The following is a 22,844-nucleotide window of genomic DNA, read 5'->3' as shown; positions in this document are numbered from 1 at the left end:
GCACTATTTTCAGACTTTGAACCAAGACCAGAGGAAGTTGTTAGTAAAAGAGGTTTTGCTAGTAAATCCCTAAGACACACTTTTGTTCCCACTGTCCTTGGTCTCCATCAGTCACCTCACAAAATCTATATTTAGCCGTTGTGAAATATTTAACAAGATCAAAAAATGGGTGGATTTCACTAAGAGTTAGGACTAGTCCTAACTTAGGACTACTACTGCCTAGGAGATATCAAAAACGTACAGCTAGTCCTAAGTTAGGACTAGTAACTCGTCCTAACTCAAGATAGGACTAGTCCTTAGCCTTTGTGAAATCCACCACGAGACATTTAAAGACAAAAGATACCTTTCACTTGTGGAACCATTTTGACTGTTTTAATCATGTGAATGTAACTGTTATACACTAAAACTAACCTGTGAACATTTCATTTTAAGATATTGCTGGGGAAAAAAACAGGGTGCTTACGTCCAAGCAATTTGGACAACACAATGTGAGAACAGTTTCAAGGTTTCATGCATGAAACTCACATTGAACTTTTTTTTATAACTTTTAAAAACCAGTCTTTGGAAGAGAATCATTTCTCAAATTGCTTCTCACCAGGTAAATAGTTAGGGTCATTTGTATTTTAGGAGTCATCACCAACAGTGTATAAAATCATTATCCTTCCTTTAAAAAATGTTTGAATTTATACCTCATCGATTTTTTTTATGGAAGAGGACTGACCTAAAAGAAAAATCAAGTGGACATATCATCGTGCAGCTGGAACTCTTACATTTCACTCTTGCCCACAGGAACAGAACCATACGGTGTAGACAATTTTTTTACGATGTGCACTTTATTATTGGGGCTTAAAGCCATTGGACCCTTTCGGTACAGAAAAAAAAAAAAAGTTCACAGATTTACAAATAATTTACAGGGTTTACAGAAGGTAATGGTGAAAGACTTCTCTTGAAATATTAGTCCATGAAATGCTTTACTTTTTGAGAAAACGGTAAAACAATATAAACGAGAATTACGGATTTGTTATAAACACATGTCATGACACGGCGAAACGCGCGAAAACAGGAGTGGGTTTTCCCGTTATTTTCTCCCGGCTCCGATGACCGATTGAGCCTAAATTTCCACAGGATTGTTATTTTATATATATAAGTTGTGATACACGAAGTGTGGGACTTGGACAATACTGTTTACCGAAAGTGTATAATGGCTTTAATACAATAGGCCTATGTTTCTCATGTCATCCTTCACTTATTTAGTGTTCGCTACCATCCTGTACTCAGTTTTTTTTTCGAATGTTGTATTGTATTTTTTTTTCATATTGTATTTTGTATTTTCTTTTGTATGTCTATTGTTAAATTTCCTGTCTGTCCGATAGAGTAAAACCCATGGGCTTTTTTCTTTCCCGACATACTGATGTGATAGGATAAATATTTGTCTGTCTAACAGAGGGTGGTAATGTGTTAAAGACAGTGGACACATTAGTAATTGTCAAAGAATAGCCTTCACAGTTGGTGTATCTCAACATACGCATAAAATAACAAACCTGTGAAAATTTGAGCTCAATTGGTCATCGAACTTGCGAGATAATAATGAAAGAATAAAACACCCTAGTCACAAGAAGTTGTGTGCGTTTAGATGGTTGATTTCTAGACCCCAAGTTCTAAATCTGAGGTCTTGAAATCAATCGTGGAAAATTACTTCTTTCTCGAAAACTATGGCACTTCAGAGGGAGCCGTTCCTCACAATGTTTTCTACCACCAACCTCTCCCCATTACTCGTCACCAAGAAAGGTTTTATGCTAATAATTATTTTGAGTAATTACCAATAGTGTCCACTGCCTTTAACCTTGCAATTTTATAATGTAATTGTATCTTCTTCTTTATATTAATACACCTACATAGGAACAATTCAAAGTGCTTGTTCCTCTCTCTGTAAGCCTATTCTGTCAATCAACTGGATGTATTTATAAGAATATTTGACCTAAATGAAGGGAGTTAAAGACAAAGTAGTCTTTTTAATTTTAGTCAGGTGCAGCTTGGTGCTGATTTCTTCTGAATGGACCCATTTCATAATGTTTTAAACAAACCTGTTAGCATTTTGTGCAAGAGAGAAACGCCCTTCCAGCAAAAACTGCTGACACAACATCCCCCTTTCAAAAAAACTTTCTTGTAAGTAAAATACTTTGGTGGGAGTGTCTGAACTGATTAAGTTATTTAGTAGTTGGTTTACCCCATTAAAAAAACTGAAAGGTGCAGGTCAGGGTTATAACAACCACGTACATGTGCAATACCAACTTCCATGATCAGGTTAACTCAAGTTTTAATCTATTTACCATAAAATGGTTTAATGGTCTAACCTGGACCCAGTTGGTGGGGCGCTAAACTACTTTTTAAAAATTTGTCATTAAATCGGTCGGACTGATAATGACAGAGAAAAAGTGAGTACAGCGCCCCAGTAACTGGCTCGGGTCTAGGTTTTTAGAGGAAGTTCCAACTCCATCAGGTTTAGTGTTTTTAAGCCACACACTCCTCGTACGAATAGACTCCGAGTGTAAACATAGACCAGGACTACTTCTGGAAGCTAAGGGAGCCTTAGTTTATATGAAGTAGGCTAGAACTACATGTAGCTGGGATAGTAATTTCGTACTTCTAGAAACTATAAGGCTCCCACGTGAGCGGGCCCTATAGTTTCTAGAAGTAGCAATTTCGTATCTAAAAAAAACAATGGCTTTTGAAAACTACAAAACGCGCAATAACTTTCGTTTTGATAACCCTATACAGCTGAGAGACCCACTAATTTGTTGCAAATTTGAAGCCCTTGCAGATGACATCAAACTCAAAATAAAGCTATAAATAACTATAAATAATATCTACCTAGGGTCCAATCCAATCCACATATCAGACCCCAAAATGGACCCAACCTAGACCCAACTGGAGGTCTGGATGTTTATACTACAGTGGTTTGTGCAGTAGTAAAGACAAGACAAGATCAGCTAAGGCCGATGTACTTTTTTCTTTCTTCGAAATTTGTTATTTGTTACGTAGTTTGGGGCCAATCATCAAAGTTTGTTTACAATATACAAGGGCGTGTTGTTCTAGGGTTATGACATGGAAGAGCCCTTTCAGACTATCGCAACCACTTCCCAGTGATCCTAAACCATTACTGTTCGAAATAAAATCTTCAAGAAACATAGAAAGTAATGGGATTTATAAATTCCTACCTTACCACTTTACGATCCCACGTTGTTGCTTACACTTTCAGTTTACAGACTCCAGAGCAGAAAAACCCACACACGCACACACACAGAACACCTGCGATCTGCAACCATTGAGCAATCAACCATCCATGGAGGTACTACTGTACTCGTTTGGAACCAGTTCAATTCATAACAGGTAAACACGTCTATGTCTGTGTTAACCGAGCCGAGATACTGCAAGTATGAATGGAATAACAAGAAGAGAAACAATGGGGAGCTCCCGGAATTCAAGTGTGTTGTGTGGTGCATCGATCGAGCTCTCAAACAAAACAAGTGTGTACGTCGACACGTGGTCAGTGATATCACGCCCTCAAGCGGCGGTGTACAAGTTGCTACAGCAACCACTGACTGTTGTAAAGTGTCATGGCGCTGCCCATGTAGCGATAGTTGGTTCGGTCATCTGTCTGCAAGCGGAAGCAACCGACACTGGTCCTCTCTGTGCTGTGCTCAATTTCAGATTAATTCTACAGACTTATGATGGACAGCATGACAGTGATGCACACATTGCACACATCCTAGGTAATAATGGAATAACGGGAGTATACTTTAACTTTAATAACTTTTTTTTAATGGATTTTTCGTTTTATCAATATCAATAGTAATACTGGTGTCACTGTCATGTGTTTTCAGTAGGATAACAGGAAAAATTTTCACCATCAAAAACCATGGAGGAATAAAATAGAATAAATTCTAATTTGTTACTGTAGTAAGTGTTATTGTTAAAAAAATTGGATAGATGATTTGAAAAAAAAAACATTCACTTCAGTATTTGCATTGCATGATGATGGACAAAAGTCACAAACAAATGGAGGAATAAATTAGAATAAATTCTAATTTATTCCTCCATGCAAAAACTTCATTTTTGGTTTTACGTTGCAAGAGACAGTCCACCATTACATGCATTAACAGTGCTTTATGCATGCACGACATTGGAGCAATGTCATATGTTTTCACACCTTTCATTGGTTGGTATTTTATTTAATATTCCGAAGCTAATAATGGCGTGCAAAATAAATCCAAATATTTATTCAATTACTACTTCACCCAAATTTAATACATTTTTGTCCCACGGCATTATGGCTACTACATTAGAGTCAAGAGATATCATGAGGCATGGTAGTAAAACACCCCACCCCCTTAAAACACACACACTTCATAACAATCCGTTTTCCCCCATTTTAGACCAGTATTCCAGTAATGTTGTGTTTCAGGAGATAAGAAACCAATCTATGATATATTCTCTTTAATATAGACGTAATATTTGTTATGTTTATTGGAATTTATTACAGTAGGCCTACATGCAGTTAATCCCAAAAAGTTTTTTTGTAATTTTCACTTAAAAAGTTAAAATATTTTAATTTTTTCCTCATATTGGCACACCATAGAATCCCAAATTGTAACCACCTCACGTGATCCATCTAGTGACTAAAACAGAATGAAACTCAATCTTGCAGATAGTAATTTTGTTTTGAACTTTCGAGATTGGATGATGTTTCTTTGACTCATTTGAATGTTGGCATAATAATGCACTAGTGATTTGTACCAAAAATCAATCATTTTTTAAATATTTGAGCATGACCAAAGTCAGGAAACTTTATTCTCAGCATGATTAAGCCTGATAAAAATACAGACTGTGAGTAAACTGCATAGCTTCTGCAACCGGTGCAGCTTGCACAATCTCGCGGTAAACGGTAATCAAAGTTGGGGGTTCGAAAACATATGAGGGTCGATATCGTATGACGCTACGATAATATAAAATTTAGTTTTTGGAGGAAGGAAATTAGAATATGAAAGTGAAACAGACAACCAGACAACTAGCCCCACTTGTGTGGCCAAGGATCAGCTATCCCACACAAGTGGGTCTACATGTATATGCACACATGTCTGATGTAGTAGGTAGGCCTACTGACCATGCTGACTAAACAATCATCATCATGACATGAGTCATGACTAAGTTTTATTGCAATTACATTTTAAATCATTTGCTAGCTAGACCCAGTAATTGGGGTTGTGTTTGTATTGTACTCCTTCAATCATACATAAGTATCATGTCCAAAAATTATTTTTAAGGAATACGCACGCCCCAGCCCAGTGAGTTACTGCTTCTAGCATTAACCCTGTTTCACTGATGAAATTTAAACAGAGTTTTATCTCAGTCTGATAGTTGAACTTTTATTTACACAGATAAGCCATTCCGCCACCCAGTATTCTAAGATAAAGACCTATCCCTCTCGGCTGTTCCTCAGGGCTGGTACCCACCATGGAACACCAACTGAAGGTCGTCCCTCCTGCTGAGCCCCTTCCACGCGTATCACGCTCCCACAGCCTCGTCAGTAATGACAGCGCACAGAGGAGTTTTCATATCATTGACGATGAGGCCGTCAAGGAACAGCAACAGAAGGAACTGAACAACAAAGTTGAACAGCTTCTTCTTAGTCAGATCAAGCAAGGGGACGCCAATGCACAATTTCAGCTGGGCCAGTTCTACTTCGAGGAGGTATATAGGATGTGTAGGATTCGAAACTTTGCATGGTTGAAATACGACCATAGAGTTATATATAAGAACTAGAGCGCGCACTGGCCTATATACGCACCCCGGTACGTGAGCAGGCGGCCATTTTCTAAGTTGACAAAACAGCTATCTCACAGCGTGTGTTTGTGCGGCCATTTTGTAAGTTGAACAAACAGCATCGCGTGATGAGCGATCAATAAAAAAAACTTCAAACGTGTATTTCATATTCAACGCGCGTGCAGAATGACGCGCTTGTCATCTTGCGGTCCCGTGGCGTTTGTGCACGAAGCATCACTCGTGCGCCCTCTAGTTCTTATATATAACTCTATGAATACGACATAGTAAATGTTTGCGGTAAAACCATGTAATGAAAATGAGTTGGGTTGATTCCGAAAAGAACCACTGGTTACAACTGAACGTTTTATCAGTCTGCTCTGATCGTCTTCTGGAGAGAACCTGTCGATCAGACCATACCGCAAGCATTTACTAATATAATATTTAAGATGTGTTCAATCACCAATTATTTTGTTGAAGAAAAAGAAGTTAAATGAACAACATGGGAAACTGAGTGGGCAGTTCAAGTTTGGAATGAATGGAAAATATTGTCTTGGGCAGGATTAGAACCTGCAACATACAAATGTGCTGGCACTCCATCAATCTAGCCCAAATGCCGACAGTCTCTCTATTTTGTCAATAGACCTTATGCATTGACGTCATCCAGCAGCCATCCCTAGTGGAGAAACGGTGACGAAACAATTGAAGCGCACAGATTTGTACACGCGGCGCACAGAATTGGCCAATGAACAACCTCCTTTTGACCTCTAGGTGAGGGTGCCATAATGAAATGACGTCATGTGCATAAGGTCTATTACTTTGTTTGAGGGTGCTGGGGTGGATTTCACAAAGGTAGTCCTAGCTTAGGACTAGTCCTAGGCAATGCTAGGAGATAGGACCAGTCATAAGTTAGGACCGGTAACTCATCCTAACTTAGGACTGGTCCTATCTCTTAGCATTGCCTAGGACTAGTCCTAAGTTAAATTTCCTTTGTGAAATCCACCCCTGGTCATACGCTCCACTATCCCCCCCCCCCCCCAAAAAAAAAAAAGGTCCAAGGTACAGAAGAAAGTAAGGGATATTGTGGACATTTATTGGAAAGTTTTGGGGGGTTTTCTGTCTCAAAGATTGCTTCATAATATTCAACTCATCTTTGTAGAATGAAAACTTCAAGTTTTGTTTAGTAACTCTGTATCTGTATCAGAAAAAAAATTGATTACATTCGGGTTAAAAAGTTATGCCCCATTGTTGTCTGCAAATTTAAAAATGGGATGAACTTATAAAAACTTATTTTCCATTTTATTGAATCAGGAAGCTTATGAGGAAGCGGCTGTTTACTTCCAAAGAAGCGTTGATCAGTGCAGAGACTATCAGGCAATGTTTCAGCTGGGAATCATGTATTATGATGGACTGGGAGTCAAGGAAAACCATGTGAGTTTGTTGGCTTTGTTCATAATTAAAGGGTCATTCCGTGTCAAATCACCCCGTTAAAAAGCAATTTCAAACCCTACCCTAGCTTTGGGACAAATTGGTTGAAATTGGTGTCTTTGGAAAGGTAATTGTATGAAATACCAAATTGAGCAAATTTGAGCAAATTTGAAAGGGGTAGGGTTTAACCCATTGGGTGATTTAACACGGAATGACCCTAAAGGGAACTTATACCTTTTGATTTTGGAAAAGGATCATTTGTTTTAATCCAATATATATGTAGACACACAATAAAACTATCTTGTTACTCAAACTTCATTTCCAAAGGTTGTAGCGTTTTTGAGATATCACGAAAAATCTGGAGTGGTTTAGTCCACGAAAGAAAAATAATTTTTGACTAGAATATGCAATCTGAGAAACGTTTCTGACAGTTGGGCTTCTCAGATTTAATTTTTGGGGATAAAAAGTAACATCTTTTTCCATAACCGCAGTACTTCGTAGTGAAAAGTTTCTCAAAATGCATTCTAGTATCCGAAGCTGCTATATATATGTATATTGCCATTAATTTTCAGAGTCAATACCAAACGTATACAGACCCTTTAAAGGCAGTGGACGCTATTGGTAATTACTCAAAATAATTATTAGTATAAAACCTTTCTTGGTGACAGGTAATGGGGAGAGGTTGGTGGTATAAAACAGTGTTAGAAACAGCTCCCTCTGAAGTGCCATAGTTTTGGAGAAAGAAGTAATTTTCCACGAACTTGATTTTGAGACCTCAAGTTTAGAACTTGAGGTCTCGAAATCAACCATCTAAACGCACACAACTTCGTGTGACAAGGGTGTTTTTCTTTCATTATGATCTCACAAGTTTGATGATCGATTGAGGTCAAATTTTCACAGGTTTGTTATTTTATGCATATGTTGAGATACACCAACTGTAAAGGCTAGACTTTGACAATTACCAATAGTGTCCACTGCCTTAAAAAAAAAATTATATTCTTGATCCCAGATGTGAATTTAAAACGTGAGGGTGTACGTGTCACTGTTTTTGGCACAAGTCCATTTGTAGTCGCACTAAAACAAATATTTCTCCGTTGTTCAAAACTGCAGAAATTAGGATTTGAGAGCATGATGAAAGTAGCTAGCTCACTGAGTAAGAGGGCCAAGCATCTTGTACCCTTTGCCCAGTACAATGTTGGCCGAGCCTACTTTGAAGGCTACGGCGTGAAGCAGTCGGACGCTGAGGCAGAGAAATGGTGGCTCCTTGCAGCCGATGATGGTAATCCACATGCAAGTATTAAAGCTCAGACAGTGCTGGGGATGTACTATTCCAGAGACTGGAGTCTGGATCTCAAAAAGGTATGAACTTTGGAACTTTGAAAGTGTCGTGGCTGAGCGGTTAAAGCCATTGGACCCTTTCGGTACAGAAAAAAAAAAAAAAGTTCACAGATTTACAAATAACTTACAGGGTTTACAGAAGGTAGTGGTGAAAGACTTCCCTTGAAATATTATTCCATGAAATGCTTTACTTTTTGAGAAAACAGTAAAACAATATCAGTTCTCGTTAGCGAGAATTACGGATTTATTTTAAACACATGTCATGACATTGCGAAACACGCGGATATACGGTGGGTTTTCCCATTATTTTCTCCAGACTCCGATGACCAATTGAGCCTAAATTTGTTATTTGATATAGAAGTTGTGATACACGAAGTGTGGGCCTTGGACAATAGTGTTTACCGAAAGGGTCCAATGGCTTTAAGAGCATTGAATTCAAAATCTGGTGTTTCTGATCAACAGAGTGTGGGTTCGAATCCCCAGCCGTGACACTTGACACTTGTGTCCTTAAGGAAGACCCTTCACCATTGCTTTGTCTTTCGGATGGGACGTAAAGCCGTTGGTCCCATGTGTTGTGTAACACATATAAAAAAAACCAGTACACTTATTAAAAAGATAAGTGTTCCAGGCTGAGTGCGCCATAGCGCCTTGCAAACCGTTATAAGGTGCTTCATAATTGGGTCTCAGAATCCATCACTGCAATCTTTCTGAAAGTTTGTATACTCAGCGCCTTGAGTACCTTGTTTGGGAGATACGTGCGCTGTATAAGACTTTGATATTGAACTTAGACTGGTCCCCTGTCCTTAGCTGTGATAATCAAGCTCCATTTCCCGCCTTTGTGCATTACCAAGCTAATCCGCATCACCCGTACTTATGCATGCAGCATCAGAGTCCAGCTTTCTCCAGAAGATGATCAGAGTCTATAATCGAAGCATGTTGATCAAAACATCATGTTGAAACCTACAGTTCTTTTCAGAACCACCCCAACTAATTTAGAGACTATCATTACATGGTGTTACCGCAAACCTTTCTTAATCTTATATATATTCTTTGAGGATGCAAGTTACATTTGTGTTTATCTAGGGTGCTTTTGGTTAAACTACAGTGGCTCTTCCAGTGTTACAAGCTCCACATCTAAGTTTGTCAATCCAACTCAATTATCATGTAAAAAAAAACCTGAAGCCATAACTAATTTGCGCTCTTTAACTTTTTTTGTTTCCTTTGTCAATGCCTTGAATAGGATTAGTGTGCTATACTAAATGCATCCCCTTGAAGGATAATCCCCCAGCCGCCTGCTTCCCAGGTTCTATTGTATATTTGGGTGTGATCCCTGGATACGTTACAGTTAACAGTTATATGGCATTGGACTGCTGCTACCCTGAACAAAGATATTGACTAATAGGAGACCACCAACATAGATAGCTCAGTTGGTGGAACACTGGCATATTAATTCCGAGGTCATTGGTCTTGTAGTCAAATTTGTTTTGGTCAAACCCTAGCTATTAAAGACACTGGACAACTTTGGTAATGGTCAAAAAAAGACCAGTCTTCTCACTTGGTGTACCTCAACATATGCACAAAATATTAAATCTGTGAAAGTCGTCGAAGTTGCGAGGTAGTAATGGAATGAAAAACACCCCAGTCACACGAAGTTGTGTGCTTTCTGGATGCTTGATTTCTGGACCTCACAATCTAATTCTGAGGTCTGGAAATCAAATTAAAATATTTTAGTGGAAAATTACTTCTTTCTCGAGAACTATGTTACTTCAGAGGGAGTCGTTTCTCACAATGTTTTATACTACCAACCTCTCTCCCCATTACTCGTTACCAAATAAGAATTTATGCTAATAATTATTTTGAGTAATTACCAATAGTGTCCAGTGCCTTTAAGCACAGAGCTATACATGTTTTTTTTTTTTTTTTTTTTTGTAATTTATATGGATGATCATTTCTGTTTGATTTCCAGGCGTTCTTTTGGCACTCTGAGGCTACCGGCAATGGGAGTCTGGAATCACAAGGTAAATAACAACAACTTAAATAACTTTCACATCTATTTATCAAAAACTAAACTTGTATTTAATGATTAGAGATAAAGTCCTGGATGATCCTCATGCCTACATCCTAACATACTTTCAAGGGGTAAACCTGTTTCAGCCCAAGAAGTAGGTAGCAACATAGACCTTTTCGCAAATACCCATTGCACAAGCGCTAACTGTTGAATAAGTTGCATACTGGTCTAGCTAGGGATCAAACTTGAGCGTTAGCTAGACCAGCATGCACCTTGTTCAACGCCTACAGCGTGCAAACCGATATTTCCAATGAGTTGATTATGGTCGACAGCTCAAACTAGTTTTTAAAGTGTAGCCCTCCCCGTGGAGTGGCTGCTGGCCTTGTGATGTTAGATGTTCCCTAAAAAATGAGTAAAATTAATAAAATAAACTCAATATGGTTCAGATCAATTTTGTTCTGGAAGCTCAAATAGGCACAAGACTCGCACAGTCTGTTGGAAAATTATTGAAACAAAAATCATAATAATAATGGTCAATGGCCTGATGTTTCTACCCTAGCTGAGTCCTTCTCGACGGCTTTAAGATGATTTAACCTCAATATTGAATTAAACCTTAGTAGAGACAGTCTTCAATGTTGTATTGTTTGGGCATTGCAGGAGCTCTTGGAGTAATGTATGAAACAGGACAAGGATGTCCAAAGAACACTGACTCAGCTTTTGAGTGTCTGAAGGAGGCTTCTGAAAGGGGCAACGTGTACGCTATGGGGAACCTGGTGGCTCACTACTATGGCAAGAAGTTATACACCAAAGCAGCTGAACTTGCAGCAAGGTACAAAGAGAGAACTTGTCTTCCCACTCCAGTTTATTTCTAAATATATTTTTTAAGGGATGGTTGTTTTTTTGTCAATGTAATGCTGATTTGTAGGCCAAACTGTCAATAAAGAAACATTTGTGAAAGTTTCAAGTGAATACATTATCTATTTGTTGGGAAAACAACCAAAATAAATCCAGTATTTTCACCAGAAAAGTCAAACTTGTTTTGATCGATTAAGGTGAATCAAACCAGGATTTTCATTTGTGTCCGTAATATTTCACGTTCCTTACTAAAACAGGCTGTTTCTCCATTACAGGTCATTTTCAGAATATAACATTTTCAAAAGGTCATAACTTTAGAACAAAAACAGAAGTGTCTAAGATATTTCAAAGTGAAGCTTGTTGTATGCCCTTTTCATCCATGTATCAAACTTAAAAAGTTAACCCAACGTGACTGAATTTGAAATAGCCCATCTTAATTGTGTCTTTATTCCAAACTTTTTGTTTCACTTCTTGTTTTCACATACTCAGAGTGTCTCAGCTGAATGATATTGTGGAGCTGAGTAAGACAACCGACTGTCTACCAGTATTTATTGCTAAGGGTATAGCATTGGGTAGCTTCTTCTATGCTCGCTGTTTACACATGGGCCATGGCGTGAAGAAGGAAAAAGATCTGGCTCAAAAGTACTATTCACGGGTGAGGCATGATTTTAGAATTTTATTTCCATTTTTAATACCAATATAAACCACAAGGGAAACTGACAAGGAAAATTTTAAAATGATTTTTAGGGTTTAACAAAGAATTGACTAGAGTGGGATTCGAACCAACGACCTCCGGATTAATGTGCCGTCGCTCTACCAACTGAGCTATCTAGCTTGGCGGTGTCCCTATTTTGTCAATATCTTTCTTTGGGGGTGCCAGTCAGAAGCCTTACAACCGTTGTATCAGAATTTGGGTGTGATCCCTGGCTACATGGCAGTTAAAGGTTGTATGGCGTCTGGCTTTTGACTGAATATAGGGACACCGCCAATATAGGGCTAGATAGCTCAGTTGGTAGAGCGCCGGCACGTTAATCCGGAGGTCGTTGGTTCGAATCCCACTCTAGTCAATTCTTTGTTCAACCCCAAAAATCATTTTTATTACCCTTACATCAGTGTGTGAAAGCACCGTGTACTCAGTTGTTTTAAGGTTCTTTGAAGAAAAGAAGAAAAAAATGAGCTCCTTTGGTAGGGTTAGCCTTTCGACCTCAGAACTCAGAAAACATGTTGGTGCCTGCCAGTATTGATTCAAAAGGGTAATTATAGCATTGGGTCACTTTGGGTAATTTTTTACAGCAGAGCTTTGAAAATATGTTGGTGCCTACCAGTATTAATTACGAAGGGTATATAGCATTGGATCGCTTTGGGTAATTTTTTACCACAGAACTCAGAAAGCATGTTGGTGCCTACCAGTACTGATTACAAAGGGTATAGTGTTGGGTAGCTTTGGGTAATTTTTTACAGCAGAGCTTGAAAAGCATGTTGGTGCCTACCAGTATTGATTACAAAGGGTATATAAATAGCATTGGGTCGCTTTGGGTAATTTTTTACCACAGAACTCAGAAAGCATGTTGGTGCCTACCAGTACTGATTACAAAGGGTATAGTGTTGGGTAGCTTTGGGCAACTGTTTACTGCAGAACTCAGAAAGCATGTTGGTGCCTACCAGTACTGATTACAAAGGGTATAGTGTTGGGTAGCTTTGGGCAACTGTTTACTGCAGAACTCAGAAAGCATGTTGGTGCCTACCAGTACTGATTACAAAGGGTATAGTGTTGGGTAGCTTTGGGTAATTTTTTACAGCAGAGCTTGAAAAGCATGTTGGTGCCTACCAGTATTGATTACAAAGGGTATATAAATAGCATTGGGTCGCTTTGGGTAATTTTTTACCACAGAACTCAGAAAGCATGTTGGTGCCTACCAGTACTGATTACAAAGGGTATAGTGTTGGGTAGCTTTGGGCAACTGTTTACTGCAGAACTCAGAAAGCATGTTGGTGCCTACCAGTACTGATTACAAAGGGTATAGTGTTGGGTAGCTTTGGGCAACTGTTTACTGCAGAACTCAGAAAGCATGTTGGTGCCTACCAGTACTGATTACAAAGGGTATAGTGTTGGGTAGCTTTGGGCAACTGTTTACTGCAGAACTCAGAAAGCATCTTGGTGTTGGGGTAAAAACCAGACAGCAATATTGACTAAATGACTAACTTATTGTACAGCATTTTTATTTAGGCCAGCTAATGGGTGCAAACAAGTTTGTGTACAGGCTTATGTCAAAGCTTGAAGTTTTCTCAAAGCTTTCGATGTTGTACAGCTATTTGTATTTCAGTGCTTGTGTTCTATGATAGTTGAATCTAACAAATTAATCAGTTAGGGTGTATGTGATAACAAATATTTCACACTTTGTTTTTGACGAATGAACCCCCTTCTCCCACTTGTTCCGCATAATACAATAAATCTTATTTTTATTTTGAATTTATTGTTTCTATTTGCAGGCTTTTGAGTTTGATGGCTCTACAACCCAACGTCTCCAGGGACGGGTCACCCATGGAGAAATATAAATATGTGCACATTTTCCTCTTATTTTATAAAATCTGTTTATTTATTGTTAACATTTTGAAATCAACTTGTACATATATCACTTATAGAATTCCTCTTCTTTTTTATTTGGGCCTGGGTGGAAAAATTTACAGTTTTTGACAAATTACACCAGAACAAAAAGGCAAAAAATGCCACTTTAATAACACAACAGCCCACCATTAAAATACTATGCAAAATAATTAAATAATATGCCAATTTGTGTAACTTCCTCGGCTACAGAGAAATGGCTCTTAATATCATTTTGTTTCTGTAAATATTTAGAAAATTCTGCGATGAATCTTGAATTTTGAGTTTTTGTCATGTTTTGGTTGAACTATTGCTTCAAAAAGTATACATTGACTCAATTAAAATTTTTTGATTAAATAAAATAAAATACATAAGCCTTTTTGAGATGTGGCGGACACAATGCTACATCACTATAAGGTTTGGGTAAATTTGTGTGTATACGCCCAAACCAAACAGCTACAGACTCCAATCAGGTCCGCCATACCTCAAAAAGGCTTATAGCGTAGACCTACTTAAGAATTTTTACAAGGGACTGATTTATTATTCTGTTATATTTTATTGTATTTTAAAATTTGGCAGCGCATCAAAAGGCTGGCAAAAAATGAATGTCAAACATTATTTGATATGACAACTTGCCAATGAATACAAGTCAGGTTCAATTTCATAGATTTGCTTATAATTTTGTGCCCAACAGTTGGAGCTTAGCACAAAAGAATTGTGCTCAGAGGTGCAACGTGTTGGATTAGCTCGTAGGGCCTCAAAACTTTCATAGAAGTTGAGGAGAATTTGATTGACATTTAATTTTGTGTGTTTGACATATCTATGAATTCAAGAAATATGTAAAAACTATGTACAGTAAAGGAACTTTTGATAAAAATAAATAGTTTTTAAATATCAGATTGAAAAATAATACTAGAAAGGTATTTTCTTTTCCTTACTTTGTTGTCGTTTCTTCATAAAACAATGTCCCGAATTGATGGACCATTGAAAAGGAAATGACGCTTTTGGTCAAGATTCTATCATGGTGAAGAACAGAATTGTGGTGCTTTTTGGGCAGCCGGTTATTTTCAGTAAAAATGAAATCATACCAATGGAGATCAGTGGTGTATTGAAATGCCGCCCTCTTTTGTTTCTAAAGGATTGGTTTCTTTTTAATGAATAATCACGATCCTATGATAATTTGACATCCTCATAATACACGGATGCCCAGGAATCTCTGCAAAGGTCAGTCGTTTATTCATCTATTCATTAAGCTGGTTTGTCTCATATGTCTGTTCCCTGACATAGTGATGCAACAAAAAACATCCGTCAATCACCATATGGACATCCTTTTAGCATCCACTCTTCCTTGTATTTTCTGTTATTGCACGCACGTATGGCACGTGCTACGATGCCTTGTTTTACACGGACATTACCATTAGAATTTTTCCCTTTCACTATAGATAGGGGGGATAAGCCTAGCTGTTCAAATAAAAACATTTTATTTCATTTTGTTTTACTTGTCACCGGTTGTAAGGAATAACGATGGCGTACATCTTCTCTTCCCATGCGCAAACAATTATAATTGGATTATCTTTTTTTGTGGCGGAACCTTCTCAAAAAATCATTTTTGTAATAAACTCCATCTTCAGTGGGAGCATTTAAAAAAGGTTGGAAAAGGTCTTCGGCCTGTACGTAGTCCATCACAACTCATGATCATCCTCTGTGGTCGCACTTCGGTACAAGCTGCATTTTTAAAACAGGGTGATTATATTGTGGTTGTCATGTTATGATCATTGAGATGATAATAATTAATGAACATGAAATCCTCTCAGCTGTGTCGGTGTCAGACAGAAACAATGTGTTTACTTTTGGGTGGCTTTATGCATGGGGTAGGGTGATTTGGTCACAAAATCAACATAATGGTTTGATAATATCTCTCATTTAGTCACATAATTAATGGTTTGATAAATGTCTGTCATTTCTCTAAAAATGATAATAATTATGTAAAATCAGGGGTGGGGTGATTATGCTCACTTTTTATGTGGCCCATGGGGGGGGTACACTGATAAGGGGGGGGCGGTACAATGATAATGAGGGGGGCGGGGTACAATGATAAGTTCAATATGTAAAAATAGCCCGACTCCTCTTTTGCAGAAACTTGCATGCCAAATCCAAACTGAAAATGTCTGGTTCCACCACAGTCTGCTCTCTGGTACATAGACCTAGACAGGTGATTTATTGATGGTCAGGCAGTTTGATTTAGAAATGGCACATTCCTCTTGGTACCACAATATGGAGTGTTTTTTTGTCAATCAACAATATTTGAATAGACCTTATCTGCAAATTTACAGCTGCCACCGATTCTGAAATGTTTTTTATATTTTAATGATGATGGTTATATAGCTTTTATAATCAGCTTAATTTTATTGTTTTGTTTTGCTATTTTTAGAACACATACATAGAAAGATATCCTGTTTGACAATAACGTTTGGCAGCTTGCCAGATTCATATCATAGGTTATGGACCTGATATTAGTGTTTTGTTTGTTTTTATCTGTCCAACTTTTTATTGAATTCTGGCAGTGTTGAAATCAGTAAAATTAAGAGCCTACAATAATCAATTGTAGTGCTTGCAGTTTGAAAAATAACACAAAATTAAACCTTAAAGGACAACGTTGCCTTGGATCGGTCAAGTTGGTCTTTGAAAAGCGTTTGTAACCGTTTTTTATAAAATGCATATGGGTAGAAAGATGTCGTAAAAGTAGAATACAATGATCCACACAAAAATGCCTCGAAATTGCACGGTTTTCCTTTTACCTCGTCGACAAACACGGCCGGCCATTTATGCGAGTCAAATTTTTGACCCCCATAAATGGCCGACCGTGTTAGTTCGCACAGTAAAAGGAAAACCACGCAATTTCGAGGCAAACTTGTGTGGATCATTGTATTCTACTTTTAAAACATCTTTCCAATGGTTGAACCATATGCATTTTATAACAAACGGTTACAAACGCTTTTTATAGACCAACTCGTCCAATCCAAGGCAACATGTTCCTTTAAGATTGTGTTTAGAAGATGATTTGTATCTTGAATATTACTAGAGTCTTGCATCTTTATTCCTACGGTGTAACAATTTATTGTTTTTGTCTTGGATTAAACAAAAACATATACAGGATAATGACAGGATTTCTTTTGTTTTACAAACTAACTTGTACATGGTATATGGACCTTAAATATAGTATTTCACATTTCCTATAAACTGTTGTTTAAACAATGGTTTAACATTAACATAAACAGCATTTTGGAGCTTTTTAAACATTCCTGCATTCCAAAAAACTGTGAACTTATTGCTTAGATTAATGTGGGCTTCAAACTAAAATATTTGGCCTTATGTTTTTCAAAAAAATATACCTTTAAAAAGAGGACTGTGACATTGAAAGGAAGAATGCAATCATACCGCTAAGCATCAACCATAAATAAAAAACGTGTCAAACAATTCCTTGCTTGATTAGTGATTGCTGTCTGCATCACTCGTTGCAGCATCATCAAGCAGGAAAACAAAAGAAGGGAATGCCGAGAGTAATATTACCAGATGACATCTCACCGGGTAGGCACCATCACACTTGATCTGTCAGTATAACATTTTTTTTATAGACATGGAGCGGTTTGGGTGATTTCCAAGTATAAAAATCAATGATTTCTTCAGATCTATTCATTTTGTTTTTTTACCCATACACTGATGTGTGTTAGCATTGTTTACTCAGTACTTTCCCAAGCCCTTTGGAAATAAACCCTGACTTAAGATCTGTTTTCAGGGTTGACATCTTCCCTCAAAGGGTAAGGTAGTTGCAGCATCATCAAGCAGGAATACAATAGAAGATAACATCTCACCGGTTTAGGCACAGACACATTTCTCCATCAGTTTAAAGGCAGTGGACACTATTGCTAATTACTCAAAATAATTATCAGCATAAAACCTTTCTTGGTAATGAGTAATGGGGAGCTGTTGATAGTATAAAACATTGTGAGAAACAGCTCCCTCTAAAGTGACGTAGTTTACGAGAAAGAAGTAATTTTCCATGAATTTGATTTCGAGACCTCAAGTTTAGAATTTGAGGTCTCGAAATCAAGCTTCTGAAAACACACAATTTCATGTGACAATGGTATTTTTTCTTTCATTATTATCTCGCAACTTCGACGACCAATTGAGCTCAAATTTTCACAGGTTTGTTATTTTATGTACATGTTGAGATACACCAATTAAGAAGACTTGTCTTTGACAATTACCAATAGTGTCCATTGTCTTTAACATAAACATGGGCGGTTTGGGTGAATATCAAGTATTTACATCAATGAATTCAGATCTGTTTTCAGGGTGGCATCTTCCCTCAAAGTTCAAATAACATGCCCTCAAACTATACACTGGTAGGGACACTTCATCTGCCAGTTAAACATTATTTTGTATAGACATGGGGCAGTTTGGGTGATTATCAAGTTTAACAATCAGTGATTTCAGATCTGGTTTCAGGGTAGCATCTTCCCTCAAAGATCAAATAACATGCCCTCAAACTATTAAAGTAGATGACCCCCTCCCCCGCCACTTGAAAAATAAAATTTTAATAGTTTTAATAGAGGCATAACTGTGAGTGTATGAGGAAACCTCCCCCAATCAAATAATTTAAATTATCAATTATACAAATCATTGATTTCAGATCTGTTTTCAGGGGTGGCGTCATCCCTCATAGTCAAACAAGCATGCCCTCAAACTATAAAGGTAGATGACCCCCCTCCCCCACTTGAAAAATAATATATTGTTCGGTATTTCTAGTATTAACAGCAACATAACCATTAGGATAGAGACCCTCCAATCAAAACATGTGTTGTTTTTCTTAAAAACTGACAAGGAGAGATATAGCCTACTTTAAATCTTGTACTCATTCAGGCAGAAAGTAATTTCCGCTTGCCAGTTTGATCAAATTTACATTTTAAGACAAAATGAATTCATACCTGAGATAAAATTTGATTTTCAAGAAGAAAAACAAATTGCTACACAATTTTTAACAACCTGTTAATACTAATTCATCAAACGACCTCAAATTATTCCAAATCTCGCTGATAAGCAGACATCTCTTTCTCCTCCCCCCGCTACTCAGAATGGTATCGTCCGCTTCAATAGCCAATGAACTTAATCTGCCCAGACAGTCTATAAATAGCATTACCGGGAGAGGGAGAGGGGAATATTTTATGTGTCTCTACCTTGCATCGTTTGGCGGCTTCAGCGGCTAAGAAGCTGCAGCAAATTGCATACAATCATTAATGATCTTGGGTGATGAATATCTCATTGCGAAGCATTAACCCGTACTTCCTCAGCATCTTAACGGGGTCCACAGACCTTGCTAAGACAAACTCTTATATTTATCCAAGTGTTTTTTTGTATATTTTTTCTAGTCATGCTTTTCTTTTCTTAAAGGTGGTATAAATACAGGCTTGGTTAAAAATAAAAACATCTTTGATCAATTTTAGTTTACGGTAGTTTCCAGGATTGGCAAGGATAAAAAACATCATTGTTTAATTTTAGTCTGATAGCTTACTGATGATCAAGTTCATTCTAAGTAGGATTTTAAACTTTGTATCGTGGAAATACAATATGGAAAGGTCTGCAGGTACCGCAAACCTTTCCAGAGAAGTTCATACTAGAGAACCGATTTTGTGTGAAATAACTCTCTCTGAAATGAATAGGTTAAATTAATGAAACCTGTATCTGAAACCCTAGAGTGCATGGTTATTCACTATTTCTTTTAGAATCAACCAACTACCAACTAAGTAAGCCCTAATCTCACAGATTTATTATTTCATGTAGGCACTAGGCCTATGGTTAAACACACAAAACATGAACACTGTCTGAGACTATGTCAGCTCTAGGCGTACCACCGTGTATAAAATAGACAACTCTATTAATTTGATATTTTGAAGGAAATGTTATTCCAGTTTTGGAAAAAAAAGAAGCTATGTTGCCATTCTACGGATTTGTTTTGCAGTGTGAATTATAAACTACCAGCTTTAGTTTTGTACTTTTCACATTGAAGTCATATTTTTAGCGCATAACCATTTTGTAAAAAACACCTGTTGAAGTAGGCCACAGTTAAACAAAAATCACACCTTATAAGAATGATATTCTGCATGGCTCACTTTTTCTCCAGACTAATATTACAATGGTAAGCCTTTAAAGGCAGTGGACACTAATGGTAATTACTCAAAATAATTATTAGCATAAAACCTACTTTGGTAATGAGTAATGGGGAGAGGTTGATGGTATATGACATTGTGAGGAGAAACAGCTCCCTCTGAAGTGGAGTAGTTTTCAAGAAAGAAGTAATTTTCCATGAATTTAATTTTGGGACCTCAAGTTTAGAATTTGAGGTCTCGAAATCAAGCATCTGAAAGCACACTGTCTTTACCATTTTGAATGGAAGTAAACTACCCTTTAAATGTAATTCAAATATTTTTGAAAGTTGTTTCTCCCTCACGAAACAGTGCCCCTTTTTAATTGTGAGGCGTGTAACTAGGAAATTGGAAATGTAAAATTCTAGGAAACAAGCTTCAGATGAGAGTCAACATTCATGCCTCTAGGTTCTTTCCATTAGGATGCTGGATTTTAAAGGGTCTGTATATGCTTGGTAATGCATCTGAAAACAATAATGGCAATAATAACTTAATTTATCAAGAGAGATTTGCAGTTTTAATACAGTGATATCTCTTTTTGTGAGTAGTGGAGAAACTTGCTTCGTAGAAGTAATTTTGAGAATTTTGTTAAATTTTGAAAGTACTGCGATTTGAAAGTACTGCTGACAACTACCAGTAGTGTCTACTGTCTTTAAGCAAATTGAATTCTAAGAAACAAGCTTCAGATGATAGTCAACCTCCATGCTTCTACGTTCTTTCCATTAGGATGCTGGATTTTAAAGGGGCTGTATATGCTTGGTAATGTCTCTGAAAATAATAATGGCAATACAAAATTAAAAATAAAAATGAAAATAAAAAAGAGGTTTGGGGTATTAGAATGAATATTTGTGGCAGTGTCAAGGCCGAGCGGTTAAGAGCACGGGATTCAAGCACTGGTGTTTGATCAGCAGGGTGTGGGTTCGGATCCCGGTCGTGACACTTGCTACATAAAATTTGGGAGGTAGTGCTTTCTGCTCCACCGGCCATGGCTTCGAATTGATGATACCCAAGCCTACATCCCAATGGACTGTGAAAGGGGTAACCCTGTTTCAGCCCTAGGAGTAGGTGGCAATGACCTCTGGAAAAAAATAATTGTATAGGCACACCTTGAAGTGGCCTTCAGGCCTTGTGTGTCTGGTGACTTGCATAAAAAAAAATATTTAAAAAAATCTCTTTTTAAGTAGTGGAGAAACTTACTTGGTAAGAAGTACAGCAGATCTGGATGGATAGAATGATGTATTTTGAGGAATTTTTTTACTTTGAAAGTACTTCGCCTATGGAAAATGATATCACTTTTTTATCACCCAGGTTTGAATCTAAATAGCATTACTGACAGTAGTGTTTTCAGATAGTGTGTTCCAGTGGGGATTATTCTTCATGTATGGGCATAAAACTGCTACAGATTTTCCGCTATTTCAAAAAACACTTCTGGTACCACCTGTTGGTATGACATTTTTACATTACTTTAAAGTGAAATGTTTCTTAAGATGCTTTATACTATCAAAAAGGTGCCGTAAGTTTATATTGTCATTCATTTGATGGCAGTGGACACTATTAGTAATTACTCAAAATAATTATTAGCATAAAACCTAACGTGTACTTGGTGACGATTAATGGTGAGAGGTTGATACATTGTGAGAATTGGCTCCCTCTGAAGTGACATAGTTTTCGAGAAAGATATAATTTTCCACGAATTTGATTTCAAGACCTCAGATTAAGAATTTGAGGTCTCGAAATCAACCATCTAAATGCACACAACTTCATGTGGCAAGGGTGTTTTTTCTTTCATTATTATCTTGCAACTGCGACGACCATTTGAGCCCAAATTTTCACAGGTTTGTTATTTTATGCATAGGTTGTGATACACCAAGTGAGAAGACTGGTCTTTGACAATTACCAATAGTGTCCAGTTTCTTTAAGAATGATTAAGAAATGTATACCTCCCCTTCAAATGGTGTTTTTGAAATTGGCAAGATTGGCTTGATGCAGGTTTGGTTATTTGTATGTTTATCCCTACACCAATGTTTATCAAGCACCTGGGCCCAATTTCATAGAGCTGCTAAGCACAAAAAAATTGCTTAGCATGAGATTTCTGCCTCGATAAAAACAGGATTACCAACAAAATTTCCACATGATCTTCAGGATGAGCAAACATCAGCTGAATACCAGTAACAAGCAATAAAATAAAAAAATGCAACTAATGGAAATTTTGTTGGTAATCCTGTTTTTCTCAAGGAAAATATTTCATGCTTAGCAAATTTTTGTGCTTAGCAGCTCTATGAAATTGGGCCCTGCTTCCCGAGTCCTGTGAAGAAAACCAAAAGGCATTCTATCCTACATGGGTTGGATTCATTTACATAGCTGTGGGCCTATGGTTTGGATTCAAACTAACAACCTTTGCTGTTCTAGAGCACTACCATCAAGCGTATACCTGTTCAGCTAAAGAGGCAGTTTAAATCAATATAATTTACCAGTGGGCATGGTTATAAATTGAAGTGAAATTTGCATCGGTGATAAAATGTCATTTTAAAAGTCCTGGTAAATTTAAATAAAATGGAAATTAAAAATAATGAAGTCAGTTTAAATATGT

General features: G+C 37.3%; 2 protein-coding genes across 3 annotated transcripts in view; one reads left to right on the top strand and one right to left on the bottom strand.

The window, feature by feature from the left end:
- Nucleotides 1–3,419, bottom strand: part of LOC139940491 (high-affinity choline transporter 1-like) — a 64,206-nt gene extending 60,787 nt beyond the window's left edge. Inside the window, exon 1 of one of the 2 annotated variants that reach the window (XM_071936773.1) lies at nt 3,219–3,419. The gene's annotated coding sequence lies outside the window, so the exon portion shown is untranslated. The remainder of the gene's footprint in view (nt 1–3,218) is intronic. The other variant, XM_071936774.1, reaches the window with a different exon arrangement.
- A 189-nt stretch (nt 3,420–3,608) lies between these two features.
- On the top strand, nt 3,609–14,948 carry LOC139941039 (LRP2-binding protein-like). Its single transcript, XM_071937452.1, has 8 exons — nt 3,609–3,773; nt 5,439–5,751; nt 7,132–7,251; nt 8,359–8,607; nt 10,553–10,604; nt 11,252–11,423; nt 11,939–12,104; nt 13,940–14,948. The coding sequence occupies exons 2-8, from the start codon at nt 5,515–5,517 to the stop codon at nt 14,003–14,005; spliced, it is 1,062 nt and encodes a 353-aa protein (XP_071793553.1). The 5' UTR covers nt 3,609–3,773; nt 5,439–5,514; the 3' UTR covers nt 14,006–14,948.
- Nucleotides 14,949–22,844: the final 7,896 nt, after the last annotated feature.

The sequence above is a fragment of the Asterias amurensis genome, chromosome 8 (assembly GCF_032118995.1).
Source record: "Asterias amurensis chromosome 8, ASM3211899v1".
Taxonomy (NCBI): Eukaryota; Metazoa; Echinodermata; class Asteroidea; order Forcipulatida; family Asteriidae; genus Asterias; species Asterias amurensis.
This window is presented reverse-complemented; position numbering and strand designations above follow the sequence as displayed.